The 15,000-nt window shown below is 44.9% G+C and overlaps 1 protein-coding gene and 1 long non-coding RNA gene across 4 annotated transcripts in view; one reads left to right on the top strand and one right to left on the bottom strand.

Moving 5' to 3' along the window:
• The window catches only part of LOC117596050 (uncharacterized), a 6,710-nt gene extending 439 nt beyond the window's left edge, over nt 1-6,271 (bottom strand). The window contains exons 1-3 of the long non-coding RNA XR_004577213.2: nt 5,939-6,271; nt 1,589-1,677; nt 1-289 (exon numbers count right to left, since the gene is read on the bottom strand). The exon at nt 1-289 is cut by the window's left edge and continues 439 nt beyond it. This is a non-coding gene — a long non-coding RNA (uncharacterized LOC117596050). The remainder of the gene's footprint in view (nt 290-1,588; nt 1,678-5,938) is intronic.
• Nucleotides 1-15,000, top strand: part of LOC113524274 (low-density lipoprotein receptor-related protein 1B) — a 192,050-nt gene that overhangs the window by 72,130 nt on the left and 104,920 nt on the right. For all 3 annotated transcript variants that reach the window (XR_008300987.1, XM_053229489.1, XM_053229490.1), the window contains exons 18-25: nt 4,797-4,913; nt 7,194-7,274; nt 8,338-8,496; nt 8,600-8,782; nt 10,213-10,413; nt 11,506-11,751; nt 12,030-12,227; nt 13,961-14,165. Coding sequence is in view for 2 of the 3 variants with exons in the window: in XM_053229489.1 (XP_053085464.1) it covers nt 4,797-4,913; nt 7,194-7,274; nt 8,338-8,496; nt 8,600-8,782; nt 10,213-10,413; nt 11,506-11,751; nt 12,030-12,227; nt 13,961-14,165 (1,390 nt within the window). In the remaining variant the exon portion in view is untranslated. The remainder of the gene's footprint in view (nt 1-4,796; nt 4,914-7,193; nt 7,275-8,337; nt 8,497-8,599; nt 8,783-10,212; nt 10,414-11,505; nt 11,752-12,029; nt 12,228-13,960; nt 14,166-15,000) is intronic.

Below are 15,000 nucleotides of genomic sequence, written 5' to 3'. Positions count from 1 at the left end.
TTTTCTCTTCACTTCACTCAGCTGCCTCTGAGAGTGTTCTGTCTAAAGCTCAGTTACAGACTCCCCTCCATTTCATCTGAATGGAAAGTACAATAGCTACAAATCCTCTCCAGTCTGCCTCCACAGGGAACACCTCTGATTTTCAGCCATTTCGCATCACATCAGCTGCCAGCGTGTGTAGCGGACATTGTCGCGTCGGACACACAGCCGTACACTCCATCTCGGCTTTGAACAACTGCTGCCTCTTTTGTAACTGGAGGAATCTTGACTTGAGGGTGGAGCGATATGGCTGAAATTTTACATTACAATTAGAGAATCATCGATACCATCATACGAATACGAGTCTTTGTTTTAAATATACGAGTGTGTACTGCGACCTTAAGTGTTAGAAAGCTGTTATATAAATGGAAAGCATTATTATTATTATTATTACTACATGTTTTTGGTACTTGTCTGTACGGATATTGATACAGAAATGACTGACATCATCAATCAGGGACATCACACAACATTTTATTTAGCTCTGTTTGTGTTCATGGTGAGTTTACTGTTTAAGATGTAATGGTGTTTAAACAGTATGTTGATTTGGGAGTGTTAGGACGGCCAACCTCGTGTGTGTGTGTGTGTGTGTGTGTGCACGTGTGAGGTCGTGTCTCAGTGCTCAGTACTTGCAGAACTGAAGTGCTCTCACATGCAACAGATTCTCTCTTTCACTTCTCCAAGCTCATGAACACTTTTATGTGTAATTCGCTGGCAGGAGGAATCCAATCACGCTGATCATCATCTACACCACTTCTGACCAATCGGAATCCAGAGCTCAGCTCTGTGGTAGAAGACACGTCTGTCTACTGATGCGTCATGTATACTGTGATACAGCAGTTAGTTCTGATTGGACGAGTGGTGTTCTGAGAGCGCTGATATTTAGTGTAACAGCACTAAGACATGTCACTGTGTGTATCACGCCGCTTCACTCTGCATTCACTACGTGAAATTTTAATTCTTTCGTTACACCAAAATTACTACGCTTACTGGGGGCTTTCGGTCACCACGGCAACACGCAACTCTCGATCCGGCTGTGGCTTCTTTGGGAACTATTTTTGTTGACGGAGTAAAACTACTCTGAATCGTCCGAGTCACAGCCGTGCTGATGTTCAGTGTAACGGCACTCGCTCGTGCGATTCCTCTCACCACTACAGTGTGAAGTAAACGCCTCTGCTTTTCTCCGCCTCCAGTGTTTGTGTGTTTTCCTAACCTGTGGCTCCGTTAGCTCTCTTATATACAGAGAACACAACTTTGACTACGGGAATAAATCTTGGTTGGAAAATTACCGAGTGTTTTCCAATCTTGAGCTTTTTCCTGCAAACCCCAGTGAGTGACTTAGCAGTCGTCCTTCAGGAACAGAAGTTATTACCTGTCCGTGATTCAGAGCACACACACGAGCACTATTCCTCTTTCCTTTCTTTCCACCTCCTTCCTTCTCTTCCCTCTAACTGAGGTTTCCTCTCAGCGTTCATCCCTCCTGTCCACAGCTGGTGTATATCTAACATCCTCTCATGTATGGCTCTTATGTCTGTGTACTGTACCGTACCTGCTGTTTCCTGAACTCTAGTCCTCGATCTCTACAGGTTTTTCCACTTCGTTCAGCGCAGTGTGAGCCAGAAGCGACAGGCAGTTTAGCTGAAAAAGTACAGAATGTGTTTGTTTTAAATCGAGGACGATGTCCTGGACTCTTTCACGGTCATGCTCACCTCCTTCCCAATTTTACACTTATCTCTAATGTTCAGACTGAACTGAGGACTTTCTCTGAGCGCTCGTTAAATGAAGAGCCAGTCTTCTCTCCAGACAAACATCCTGTCTAACAGTTTATAACGTAAAAATTTAGCTGTTAGTCTTCATCATTTTACTCATCAACAGCATCTCATTCAGGATTCGGCTCCATCACACACACACACGCACGCACGCACACACACACACACACGCACGCACGCACGCGCGTCACTACGTCTCCTGTTACAGACAGGAAGTCATGCTGTCGTGGTGTACTGGACATGAGGAAGTTAGGTAATGCAGGCAATTATAAGATAGAAAGTTGTGTGTGTTTTTTTTTTTTTAAAGTGGACTCAGTAAAGGGCATCTATTGAAAATCAAGATACGTTTAAAAAAAAAAAGTCAAGTGATTGTTTATAGTTTGACATTTTGAGCTGAACATTGTTTAATTGATTGCTGAAAAATCTTTAGCAGAATATTTTCATCTAAAAAAAAAAATTAGATCTGCATTTCCAGAGGGAAAAACCGCAACCTTTCAGGTGCTGAAAGAGAGTGGAAAAAATAAGAAAGAATGTGAGTGAGATGATTAAAGAAGAAATAAAAAGTAAAGTATAAGAGAAAGAAAGAACAATAAAGAGCTACTGAATGCATGAAAAATTTAAAAAGTAAAAGAAAAAAAATGAGAAAAAGGGAAAGAAAGAATGCAAAAAAGAAGAAATAAAGAAAAAGAAAAAAGAAAGAAATGAAAAAGAATGAAAAACAAATGAAAAAATGGAAGAGGAAAAGGAAAGAATGAGAAAGGATGAGAGAAATGAAATAAAAGGAGATGTATGGAAAGATAAAGAAAAAGAGCAGGAAAGAAGGAGGGAATAAAGCACTTCGGGACATGCTGTTATAGGAAAATAATCACTGACTGGGTGATGTGATGCTGAGTTACTGTTACTGCAGGAGTTTACCAACGATTACACTTTTTAAAAAATTACAGTCATTTTTTTATCCATTTACAGCTACATTTAACATTGGTGAAACAAATTGTCACTTACGTTATAGCAGCTATAAACACTCGTTCCCTCAGCAGCTTCTCTCTATTCTCTCTCCTTTATTAAGACATCGCAGCTTGTCATGTTAGTGAGAAACCGCAAAGAAGCGTAAACTCCTCTGTCCTGAAGATGTGGGAAAACTTACAGTTCCAGCTTTACCTCTGACTGTTACAAAGCGCTGACACTGGAGACTCCTTCCATACATGTTGAAAACATATCAATGATTACACATTTTGAATCTGTTTATTATCAGTGGAGCGTCGCTGTACATGTCCCTGTGAATGAGCTGTTGCTATAGAAACGATAACACATCAGAACGAGTGCATTAATATAAACCTGCACTACTGTCAGAGCTGCTGTTCTAGAGAACAGTGAGAGAAATCTGAAATAATCACAACTTTGTACAACGTGAACTTGCGTATGGGCTCAACATGACAACACAGTGTTATAACGAACACAGATTTCCCAGAAGCCTCAGTGGTTTATATTCACTGATGAAAAGTTCTGCACAAACTGTGTGTGAATGATAGATGATGATAAAAGCGTGTGTGTGTGTGCCGTAGCAACTCGAGGCTGCAGCAGGCTGAACAGACACAGAGGAGACAGAAGTAGTGTGAAAACATTTGCTCTCTTATTCAGTTCAGTGCAGTGCAGTGTATGTGTGTGAAGTGAAGTGCGGTGTGGGTGTGAGAGGTGCGGGGGTGGGAGTGAGGTGTGAGAGGTGCGGGTGTGTGTGTGAGAGGTGCGGGTGTGAGAGGTGTGGGGGTGGGAGTGAGAGGTGCGGGGGTGGGAGTGAGAGGTGCGGGGGTGGGAGTGAGAGGTGCGGGGGTGGGAGGTGCGGGGGTGGGAGTGAGAGGTGCGGGTGTGTGAGGTGCGGGGGTGGGAGTGAGAGGTGCGGGGGTGGGAGTGAGAGGTGCGGGGGTGGGAGTGAGAGGTGCGGGTGTGTGAGGTGCGGGGGTGGGAGTGAGAGGTGCGGGGGTGGGAGTGAGAGGTGCGGGGGTGGGTGTGAGGTGTGAGAGGTGCGGGTGTGTGTGTGTGAGAGGTGCGGGTGTGTGTGTGAGAGGTGCGGGTGTGTGTGTGAGAGGTGCGGGGGTGTGTGTGAGAGGTGCGGGGGTGTGTGTGAGAGGTGCGGGGGTGTGTGTGAGAGGGTGTGTGTGAGCGGGAGTGAGAGGTGCGGGGGCGGGAGTGAGAGGTGCGGGGGTGGGAGTGAGAGGTGCGGGAAGCAGAGGCGTAGTGGGCGTGGCTTGGGGTGTGGTGAGCGGGGGTGACAGGGGTGAGGGGCGTGGCTTGGGGCGTGGCGAGCGGGGGTGAGGGGCGTGGAGGTGAGACCACGGGGGTTCCTTCAGCTGTCAGCGTGCAGACTGTGTCAGTGTGTGACGCTCGTAGGGAACGTGGTCTTTGGCACTGACTTCAGTCTCTGTGGGAAAAGGAGAGAAACAGTTCAGCAGGTACATGAAGACCAAACTGGCTCACGTTGCCATATCCGCTGTGCCCTTTTATACTTTTACACTTTTACACGTGTCGTGGAGGGCGAGGAGCCGCTGCCGCTCTCACTGGCGTGTTTATTTTTGCTGCTCCGCCCCACGGCCACGTGCTCACACACTGTCCCCAGCAGCAGACGTGCTGAAGTGGCGCCGTCCCCTCAACACACAGGCAGCAGTCACGTGAGGAAGGTGTGGAGGTTTTAGTGCAGGGGCTGCAGGGCCACTGTCACAGTGTGTGTGTGTGTGTGTTCTTTGCTTCTCAGATGTCCCAGGTTCCAGTTTTCCTGCCAGAACGTCTGACCTTTTGTTCCACAGCAGTGTGAAAATTGTGACGTGTCCCGTTTAACCTCAATTCTTTTAAACTGTTATTTAAATATTTGTGAAAGTTCTTCTTTTATTCAAAGCTCTTATCTAGGAAAGCAGTAATGTGTTATGAGACGACAGAGGCATTATATTAAAGGTAAATTTTTTCGTTTGTTTGATTGATTTAATCTGTTGTTTGCAGCTCAGACGTGCCAGCCCGGGCAATTTTCCTGCCAAAATGGCCGCTGCATCCCAGAACACTGGCGTTGCGATCGGGACAATGATTGCGGTGACGAATCAGACGAGCCTTTGTGGTGCAGTGAGTCATTGTTTTTCCAAGATTCTTATCCCTCGTTAATTCAGTATCACACTGACTTCTTTTCTTTTATTTCTGAACACTTTTCCCCCCTTTATCTCTTGAACGCACTGCTCAGTCAGAGAGGTAATAACGTGGACGCTTAGATAACCCCTATTTCTCACACGCTTTATTAGAGGAAATAATCTCAGCCGGCGTGAAATCCTCCATGCGGTTTCACCCTGAGAGTTTTCAATCAGTGTGCGTCGGATCTTTTATTTCCGTCACCGCTGGCGTTCAGATATGAAAATGAGATTTGAACAATAAACTGAACTGTTGCGTGATCTTTGAAGATGCTAAGATAATCACAGGATTACCTCCTTTTTCTCAGAAACAGAGCTGAGCATTTCATAACGAGCGGATGCAGGAGGTTAAGGGTGACTCGATTAGCACTAATCTAAATCTCATCATGGCTAAATCAGTCTGGAGGAAAAAAAAAAAAAGCACAGGGTGAATTGAATTTGAATTTGCCAGATGCATTGTGGTTACAGAACCAGGACAGGCAGGCTAGCTTCTGGCTGCATCCTAAAGTTCTGATTCCTCGTTCCTACACGGAGAACTCGATCGGTCCGCCATCTTTAGGGACGCACCAATTATTTAAATGCATCTGGAGAAATCAAGGTGAAAGAAGAGAAGAGGCCTTAGATTTCTACACAGATGTTTGCCATGCTGAAGTTTTTTATTATTTATTGTAGCATGTGACAGCACATGGCATTAAGTCCAATTAATGCTCAGATAATAAGAATCATAAATACTAAATTAATCATCTTAATTAAATGAACAGTAGGTATAAATAAAACCTGGTCATGTGGGGAGTCAGGTGATGAGCAGAATCCTATTCAGGCTAAAACAGTGACATTTAAGTGTGTGATGTACATGTGATGCACCATAATGTTTAAATTGTGATTAAAGGTCAATTCATTATGTAATCGGTGTGATGTGCAGTTAGCCAGGTGATGAATGGACTTCAGTGTGTGACGGCATCTCACCTGGCAAATATGTTTGCTCTTGGTTTCACCTGTTCAAGTTTTCTTTCCTTGCTTTCTCTGAGGAAAGTGGTTAAGAGGCAAGGAAAAGAAAAGAAAAGAAAAGAAAAATGGAGGCACAATTAACTAAAGAAATGAAAAGTGTCCAATAAGAACAAAAATTAGAAACTAGGAAGAGGGAGAAAGGACAGCTTAGAATCTCAATATAAACACACACACAGAGAGAGAGAAACGGAGAGAGAAAGGGAGAGAGAGAGTAATAAACATGGCTAACTGCTCAGGGGTAACGAGTATCAGGTGAACACAATCAGGGAAATGAAGCAATCAGAGAGAGGCGGGGTTTAACCAGAAGACCGGAAGAAGAAATGCCATGAAGATGGACTTCATTAAAAAACATTACAAGTTGGAATTTTGGCACCAAAACAAACAGTAAGTCTGAAAATAAAGACCAGAATTCCTATTTAATCCTGAATTAAAGCTGGTAAGTCAGTTAAAGGTCAGTTAAAGGTTAAGAAGATATCTTTCTACTGATTCTACAGGTGTGACATTATGAGGTGATGTGCTAATGCTAGCTAATATTAAATACCCACTCCAGCCAACAGTTTTAGCTGCTGTGTGAAATAGCAATGTGTGAACACTTTAAGCTGGAATCTTTAATGGGAAGTTTTCCCATCCTCTTGAATTCCTCCACATGAGGTGAGTGATATTAGGGAGTGTAGTGTGTAGCCAGGAACTAGTGAGCTCCAGTGTTATGGGTCTTACAGATCATAGGGTGTAAATATTTACAGTGGATCGTTTCATCCTGAGCTTGTTAGCATGCCGAGGTCAACATACAGGCCTCTCGCTTGCTCGTATTCCTTCGGGGAGCGTTAGCCGTCTTATCAGCTCGCCGTGACCTCTGACCTGCCCCCGTGCACTCTATGAAATCTTCAAAAAGTGATTAATGAAAGTGCCTTCATTACGCGTGCGTGCAGTATTACTCACCCACGCCGCTGGCTGAGCACAGAAGCAACAGTTGTGTTTATTACTGCAAAAACTAAAAGGCACGAGGAAAGCTGGATAATTATGTGTGTGTGTGTGAGAGAGAGAGAGAGAGAGAGAGAGAGAGAGAGGTGTGAGACTCAGGTTGCTGTCAGTCATAAATATGTACAAGTATTTTTGAATCCAGAGAGAAGAGTCAAAGCAGTGAAAGTGGAAGCTAAGTGTGTGTGTGTGTGTGTGTGTGTGTGTGTGTGTGTGTGTGTGTGTGTGTTTTCAGGCTTCCCCTCGTGTTCTCCTCTTACAGAGTTCAGCTGCTCCAATGGCAGGTGCATTAACAGCAAATGGCGCTGTGACTCAGGTTAGTCTGATTAACTGTCTCTCTCTCCCTCTGTCTCTCTCTCTCTCTCTCTTGTGCATTCTCTCTCTCTGTCTGTCTGTCTCTCTCTCTCTCTCTCTCTCTCTCTCAAAAAACAATACAAAACATCATGCTGGTTCTGTCTGTGCACTGCCTGACCTATGACCTTTACGTCACGTCCGCCATCTGTTTTGTTTTGATCCTGCAGGTGTGTGTGTGTGTGTGTGTGTGTGTGTGTGAGAGAGAGAGAGAGAGAGAGAGAGAGAGAGAAAGAGAGCTAAAAAAATGGCTGTACAGAAACCAGATAACCTGAAATTCAAATATTTACCACAGAAAACAGAATCGCAATAAGATCCGCCATTTTAAAATGGAAGATCACATGATCACATGCAGAGCGCAGATCACATGATCACTACAGAGCGCACATGTCGTTTTCATGTCTGTCCAATTTGGAAAGCTGATTATGTTTGGGTCACTTGTGGGCGTGTCCTATAGCTTACTGCTGGTTGCCATGGTTTCACTGGCAGAGCCAGGCTAAGGAGAGATCCACACACACGACACCGCTATCTACAGAACGCCAAACATCTGACCACGAATCAGACGTCTTCCTGCTAACAATAAAAGCTGTGAAGGTGAATTGGTGTGTGTGTGTGTGTGTGTGTGTGTGTGTGTGTGTGTGTGTGTGTGTGTGTGCGCAGTGCAGCGCTGTCTGTAGTGAAACACTGAGGTCTGTCTGGAGCTTAATGTGTTTGATGTTCCAGAATAAACCGGTGGAGGAAACCGTCAGCGCTGTTCTGCTTCAAGCTCGTAGCAGCAGAGAGACCTGCTCGGGATCTGCGAGACTTTTTACAAATAAAAAGAAGCTTAGCCCCGGTTCCTCGATTCCTCTGATAGTCACTAAAGCGCTTCACTTCTCATTCCCCTAGACTTAAACGAGCAACTGTTTGTGTGCTGCTTGCCCCGCCCACTTTGCCTTCCTGTTCTGTTGACTGAAATAATAATAATAATAATAATAATAATAATAATAATAATAATAATACAAGTGTTTTCTTTTTCGCCTGCGTAGAGGACGACTGTGGAGACGGCAGTGATGAGCTGGAGTGTGTGCGTGTGTGTTCAGTCGGTCAGTTTCAGTGCTCCAATGGGAAGTGTGTGCCGGAGCACTGGGTGTGTGATGGAGATGACGACTGCGGAGATCAGAGTGACGAACACACAACGTGTACAGGTAACACACACACACACACACACACACACACACTGAACAACACCACCAGAGACAGGTGAGCTTTAACACACAGTTAAACACGCACACACTGTCTCTTTCCCAGCGATGGCCTCCGTTAGTGAATGCAGTGAGGCGGAGTTCCGTTGCCGTGGTGACGGGTCCTGTGTCCCACGGCGATGGCGTTGTGATGGCGACGCTGACTGTGAGGACGGGAGTGATGAGGTCATGTGTGATGGAGTGCGGAGAGTGTGTGACCCCAAAGCAAAGTTCACCTGTAAGAGCTCAGGTGAGATACCTCCAGGTGCATTGTGGGAATTGTTGATCCCTGTGTGTGTGTGAGAGAGAGCAGGGTGTGTGTGTGTGAGAGCAGGGTGTGTGTGTGTGAGAGCAGGGTGTGTGTGTGTGTGAGTGTGTATGTGTGTGTGTATATATACATGCCTCTCTGGAGAGTCTTCACTCATCATCAAACTCAGACACACCATCTGACACTAATTCCTGTCTCTGATCTATGATTGGTATGAGCTGGCACGGCTCTCTCACTCTCTCTCTCTGTGTGTGTGTGTGTGTGTGTGTGTGTGTGTGTGTGTGTGTGTGTGTGTGTGTGTGTGTGTGTGTGTGTGTGTGTGTTTGGCTAATGCAGCAAGTTCATGGTCAGTCCACATTTCTGAAAAATTAAATGTGCCTAGTGCTTTACCTTGAGAAAGAAAGTGTGTGTGTGTGTGTGTGTTACTGCTAATATGGCTGTCTCTCTGACTGACTCTGTTATCTCTCTCTCTCTCTCTCTCTATCTGTCTCTCTCTCTCACACACACTCACACACACACGGTAGGAGTACAGCTCTGTCTCTGCTCTGTAGAGATGATGATGTGTGTATTCATTAGTGTGTTTATGTGCAGTGTGTTGTGTGGTGTGTGTGAACAGGAACCACCTGCTCTTCAGCGTTCATGTTCACACAGCATCCTGGGAACTCCTGACTCGCGTGCACTGCCGGTTGCCATGGTTTCCGTAGAAGCGTCTATCTAGCGAGTGCACACGTGATCTTTCTTTCATCTTATTTTCCTCTAACAGCACGTCTCCAAGTGTTTTATTCCTCTTATACCCCAGCGACTTATCACCGATTCAAATTTTTATTGTGTGTATGACGTCATATTTTTGTCCATTTATAGTTAATGTAATGTTGTGGAACTTGGGTGAAACAGTGAGTTCCTGTTGTCACTTACGTTATAGCAGCTATAAACACTCGTTCACTCACCAGCCTCTTTATTCTCTCTCTTCAAGTTAATAAGACGAAAAAACGCAGCTTGTTCCGCATGTTAGCGAGAAACCGCAAAGAAGCGTAAACTCCTCTGTCCTGAAGACGTCAGAAAACTTAGTTACAGCTTCACCTCCGACACTGGAGACTCCTTCCTTAACTGTTAATGTTAATAAATGTCGTCTTACAGAAAACTTGGGTCCATTTCTGCAAGTTTTTAAAACTCTGTTTATGTGCAGCATCTGTTGTACGAGTGTGTGAATGAGCTGTTACTATAGTAACGATAACGTATTAGAACGAGCCATCTGACCAATCAGAATTCAGCAGCGCTGTGATAAAGGACGTTAATGCCACAAATCCTGCAGTTTATTTTCTAAAATTTTATGTAATAAAGTTACAGAACAAATGATTATCACAGTTACATAAACTAAACGTGTGTGTGTGTGTGTGTGTGTGTGTGTGTAGGAAAGTGTATCTCTAAGAGCTGGGTGTGTGATGGTGATCAGGACTGTAAGGATCGCTCTGATGAGGAAGGGTGTGTGACGTCGGTGTGTAAGCCTCCCTCGTTCCCCTGCGCTAACGACACGTCCGTGTGTTTACCTCCGGAGCGGATCTGTGACGGACACGCCGACTGCACCGACCAATCAGACGAGGGCTCCTACTGCGGTCAGTAACACGGACATGAATATAAAGTTCACACACTGAGGCTAACCCGGCGTTCACGCTAGCAGGTGACGAGGCACTCGTGATGCTCGTGGTTTGTCTCTTGTGGGCGTGGCCTGTGCAGTGTGTTTTAGGTTTTGTTGAGAAACAGTAGTAGCTGTATATCACTTCTAAAGCTAACGCATTAAACACAAGTTAACTAACGCACTAATCAGTGTGAAAATCAGCTTCGTTCTCAGATTAGATTAGCAAAGCGAGCTAACTGTACTAGCTACATACACTCACCAGAGACACCAACCATCTCTGCTACTTCCTCCCAAGCTTTATTTCTCTTCCTAACGTCTCTGTACACGTTTAATGATCTTTCACTTATTAGTGAGAACGCAGGGATAAACATGGAGCGAGGTGCTTCAGAAAAACTTAATCTCTCTCTCTCTGTCTCTCTCTCACTGTCTCTGTCTGTCTCTCTCTCACTGTCTCTGTGTCTCTCTCTCTCACTCACTGTCTCTCTCTCACTCACTGTCTCTCTCTCTCTCACTGTCTCTCTCTCTCACTGTCTCTGTCTGTCTCTCTCTCTCACTGTCTCTGTCTGTCTCTCTCACTCTCTGTGTCTCTCTCACTCACTCTCTCTCTCTCTCTCTCTCTCTCTCTCTCTCTCTCTCTCTCACTCTGTGTCTCTCTCTCTCTCTCACTGTCTCTGTCTGTCTCTCTCTCTCTCTCACTGTCTCTCTCTCTCACTGTCTCTGTCTGTCTCTCTCTCTCTCTCACTGTCTCTCTCTCTCACTGTCTCTGTCTGTCTCTCTCTCTCACTGTCTCTGTCTGTCTCTCTCACTCTCTGTGTCTCTCTCACTCACTCTCTCTCTCTCTCTCTCTCTCTCTCTCTCTCTCTCTCTCTCTCTCACTCTGTGTCTCTCTCTCTCTCTCACTGTCTCTGTCTGTCTCTCTCTCTCTCTCACTGTCTCTCTCTCTCACTGTCTCTGTCTGTCTCTCTCTCTCTCTCACTGTCTCTCTCTCTCACTGTCTCTGTCTGTCTCTCTCTCTCTCACTGTCTCTCTCTCTCACTGTCTCTGTCCGTCTCCCCCACCCCCCCCTCAGATCAGTGTGTGGTGGCTAACGGTGGTTGTAGTCACGGCTGTGTTGTAGCTCCAGGTAAAGGTGCAGTGTGTGTGTGTCCTGCCGGTTTGTATCTCGGCTCTGACGGACGCAGCTGTGAATCGCGGGACGTCTGCGCTACACACACACGCTGCAGCCAAGTGTGTGAGCAACACACACACTCCATCACATGCTCCTGTTACCCTGGGTGGAGGCTGGAGGCAGATGGAGAGAGCTGTCAGAGCACGGGTAACACACACACACACACACACACAATACACACACACAATACACAGCAATACACACTAATAGGCAGAAAGGCCACGCCTCCTTTACTTGGTTATGATGTCATTTTCTGCAAATAATAAATAAATAAAGACTGTACAAAATGTCCTGTAGATGTTGGTGCAGTGTAAGGAGAAAATATTTTGTGTCAAACCTCTGACTCTTTCTGCTTTTTTTTTTTTTTTGTTTGTTTTTTCCCCCCACCCCTGAGCCTCTGACTCTGTGGTTTTTATCTGTTCCAGATCCATTCGAGCCGTTTGTGATTTTCTCAATTCGGCATGAAATTCGGCGCATCGACCTGAAGACGGGAGACTACAGTCTGTTAGTCCCGGCTCTGAGGAACACCATCGCTCTGGATTTCCATTTCAGTCAGAGACTGCTCTACTGGACTGATGTGGTAGAGGATCAGATTTACCGCGGCAAGATCTCCGACAGCGGCGGTAAAACGCACAATAAAACAATAAAACCCGCACTTCATCTACGCAATGCGATTCAGTTAGAGCTGCGTTCAGATTGCAGTTCAGCACTCAGTGAGGATTTAATACTGAAATTACACACATCAGCACTCAGACTCGCATCAGAGCTCACACGTAACTACTGACCCAAGCGCTGTTCAGAAGTTACGTGAGAGATACACATGCGGGGGCGGAGTTTGTCTAAAACAGGGGCGTGTCTCAGTTTCGCTCGATTCTGAACTTGTGCTTGAACACTTTTTTTTGGTAACCACAATACATCATGCCGAAATTTGTTTTGTCTGTAAATACACTCAAACACACACTGCTGAATATCATTCAAGGACAAAATTTAATACACAACTATGGCACCAGTAAGAGCCCACACACACACACACACACACACACACACAGAGGACTTCAGAGGAGACGCATCTTAATCAGAGGAGTGAATATTTTATGGATAAAATGATGAATGAAGTTTCTCTGTAAGCGTAGCAGATGAGTGCTTGGTATCCTTCTCACCGTGGACACGTTTTCTTTACAGAAGAGCACAAAAAGTCCGCATTTTCTATCCCTGATTTTTTCAGGTTTAAAGGTGAGTGAGTGTGTTTCAAGGCATTGGTCTAGACGCTGTTGTATGAGACGGAATTTTACGCTTCTACTCAGGAAGAATCTGAATACCAGCAACTTTCCCCACGGAAACACTGACGTAACTTTTGGGCTTCAAGTCACTGACTCTGAACACGGCCTTTAGACAGCGTACAGGAATCTGAATTCAGGAATCTCGTCTTGGATGTGCTTAAATGATGTAAAGAAAACGGGTTAATTGGTTGAAATTGTAGTTGATGAACTAGCTAGCTGATAGCTTTAGTGGAGGCTTACTGTTATCAGGTAGCTCGAACAAACACTGAGAGACAGTCAACTATTTTTATTACACAAGTAGAGATGAGGACGTAGTTTAAAAATGACATTACACACACACACACACACACACACACACACACACACACAGACTATACAGCAGAACACACTCCATGTTTAAAAGCAGAAAGAGGTGTGTGTGTGTGTGTGTGGTGAATATTTCAGCTCAGTGAGCAACACTCAGCCCGACGTGATAAAGGCACCCAGATGGAGGAACTCGTAATGTTTCATAGCGCTTGAGGGACTCGGCGCCGGTGTGTTATTGCCTTTTATCAGGTCTGCGTGTCTGGTGGAGGATAAAACCAAAAAATGTATCTTTCAGAGCAAAATATATATAAACTAAACCTAGGGAGCTTTATGCCAAGCAGAGAGAGAGAGAAGTGGAAAGGTTTCTGAGCTGAAGGACTAAATCAAGATTGTCCTGTTATTTAAATCTGTATTTAATTGTAAATTAGTGATATTAATAATCTGTACACCATGAAGCTCATCTGTAGCTGATACTGCGATTTCACTTTAGTTAGAAAATGCTGAGATTTCAGTTTTGCTTTGTAGAAATGTGTGTGTGTGTGTATTATACCAGCCCTGAGCTAACCTGTTACTAACCCCTCACAGTGTTATGCTAATCAAAAACGTGTTTTATGTTAATACGTCTTCAGATATTGTTCTGGTTCAGAGAAAATTTCTCACAGGATTTACTGTGATGTGAGTGATAATCATCTCTGTGTTCACATTTTACATTCCGTCTCTGTTTGTGTGTGTGTGTGGGATTTTTTGTGGTGTGTGTGTGTGGCGTAAAGGTGTTTCCGGGATCGAGGTGGTGGTTCAGCACGGACTGGCGACTCCTGAAGGTCTGGCTGTTGACTGGATCGCAGGAAACCTGTACTGGATCGACAGTAACCTGGATCAGATCGAGGTGTCCAGGCTGAACGGAGAGATGCGCACTACGCTGATCGCAGGAGGAATGGAGCATCCTCGCGCCATCGCTGTCGATCCAGGACAAGGGTGTGTGTGTGTGTGTGTGTGTGTGTGTGATTTCAGTAATCTCAGTAAACTCAAACTAGCTCTCTGTATGTGTAGACATTCCAGTTAAGTAACGCTTCAAAGTTGGGTATTTTCCACAATTTTAAAATTTTATTAGATTTTATTAGAACTGAAATTTTTTTTCACGTGCTCTTGGTGTCGCCTCTAATATGACAAGCGTAAAGATCTTTCTGTGATGTGTCCATTATACAACTGATAAAGCAGTTACTTTCTTGCTTTCTTTCTTTTTAATAACGTATGAATTGTGGAACTCTCTGTTCTGCCTTTGTGTCGTTTCTTAGTGATTTTGATTCTTTTGTGTGTTAATGCTGTTTTGTTCTTACAACTGTCTGTTCTTAAAGTTCCTGTTAACATGTAATTAACATCATGTTCTATTCACTCCTGAGCACTGGACGTCCTCACACACACACACACACACACACACACACACACACACAGGAATCCCGTGCAGTATTTCATCACCGTGTCTCCAGACCTGCATTAAGTTAATAAGAGTCTGACTACAGGGAGTGGTGTGAGCCAGCTCGAATCTAACACTTCCCCTTAACTGATTGTTCCGGAAGCATCCGTTATTTAAAAGGACTTTAGGTGTGTGAGAAACTGCGATCTGTCTGCACGTCCTGTCCACACCTCCTTTACTTCAGTCCGTCGTTTAAAACATTCAGTAATGGACTTTAACAATCCTTTATAAATGAGCGCAGAGCTGCTAGGAAGCTGCTGAGTGTAGGACACGGCCGGCTCCTTCCCTCACACACCTGCTTTAATGAGCACTCAGTGTGATTAGCCAGTGCTGTGT

The sequence above is a fragment of the Pangasianodon hypophthalmus genome, chromosome 25, assembly GCF_027358585.1.
Source record: "Pangasianodon hypophthalmus isolate fPanHyp1 chromosome 25, fPanHyp1.pri, whole genome shotgun sequence".
Taxonomy (NCBI): Eukaryota; Metazoa; Chordata; class Actinopteri; order Siluriformes; family Pangasiidae; genus Pangasianodon; species Pangasianodon hypophthalmus.
The sequence above is the reverse complement of the archived record's forward strand: the minus strand, read 5'-3'. Positions and strand labels throughout refer to the sequence as shown.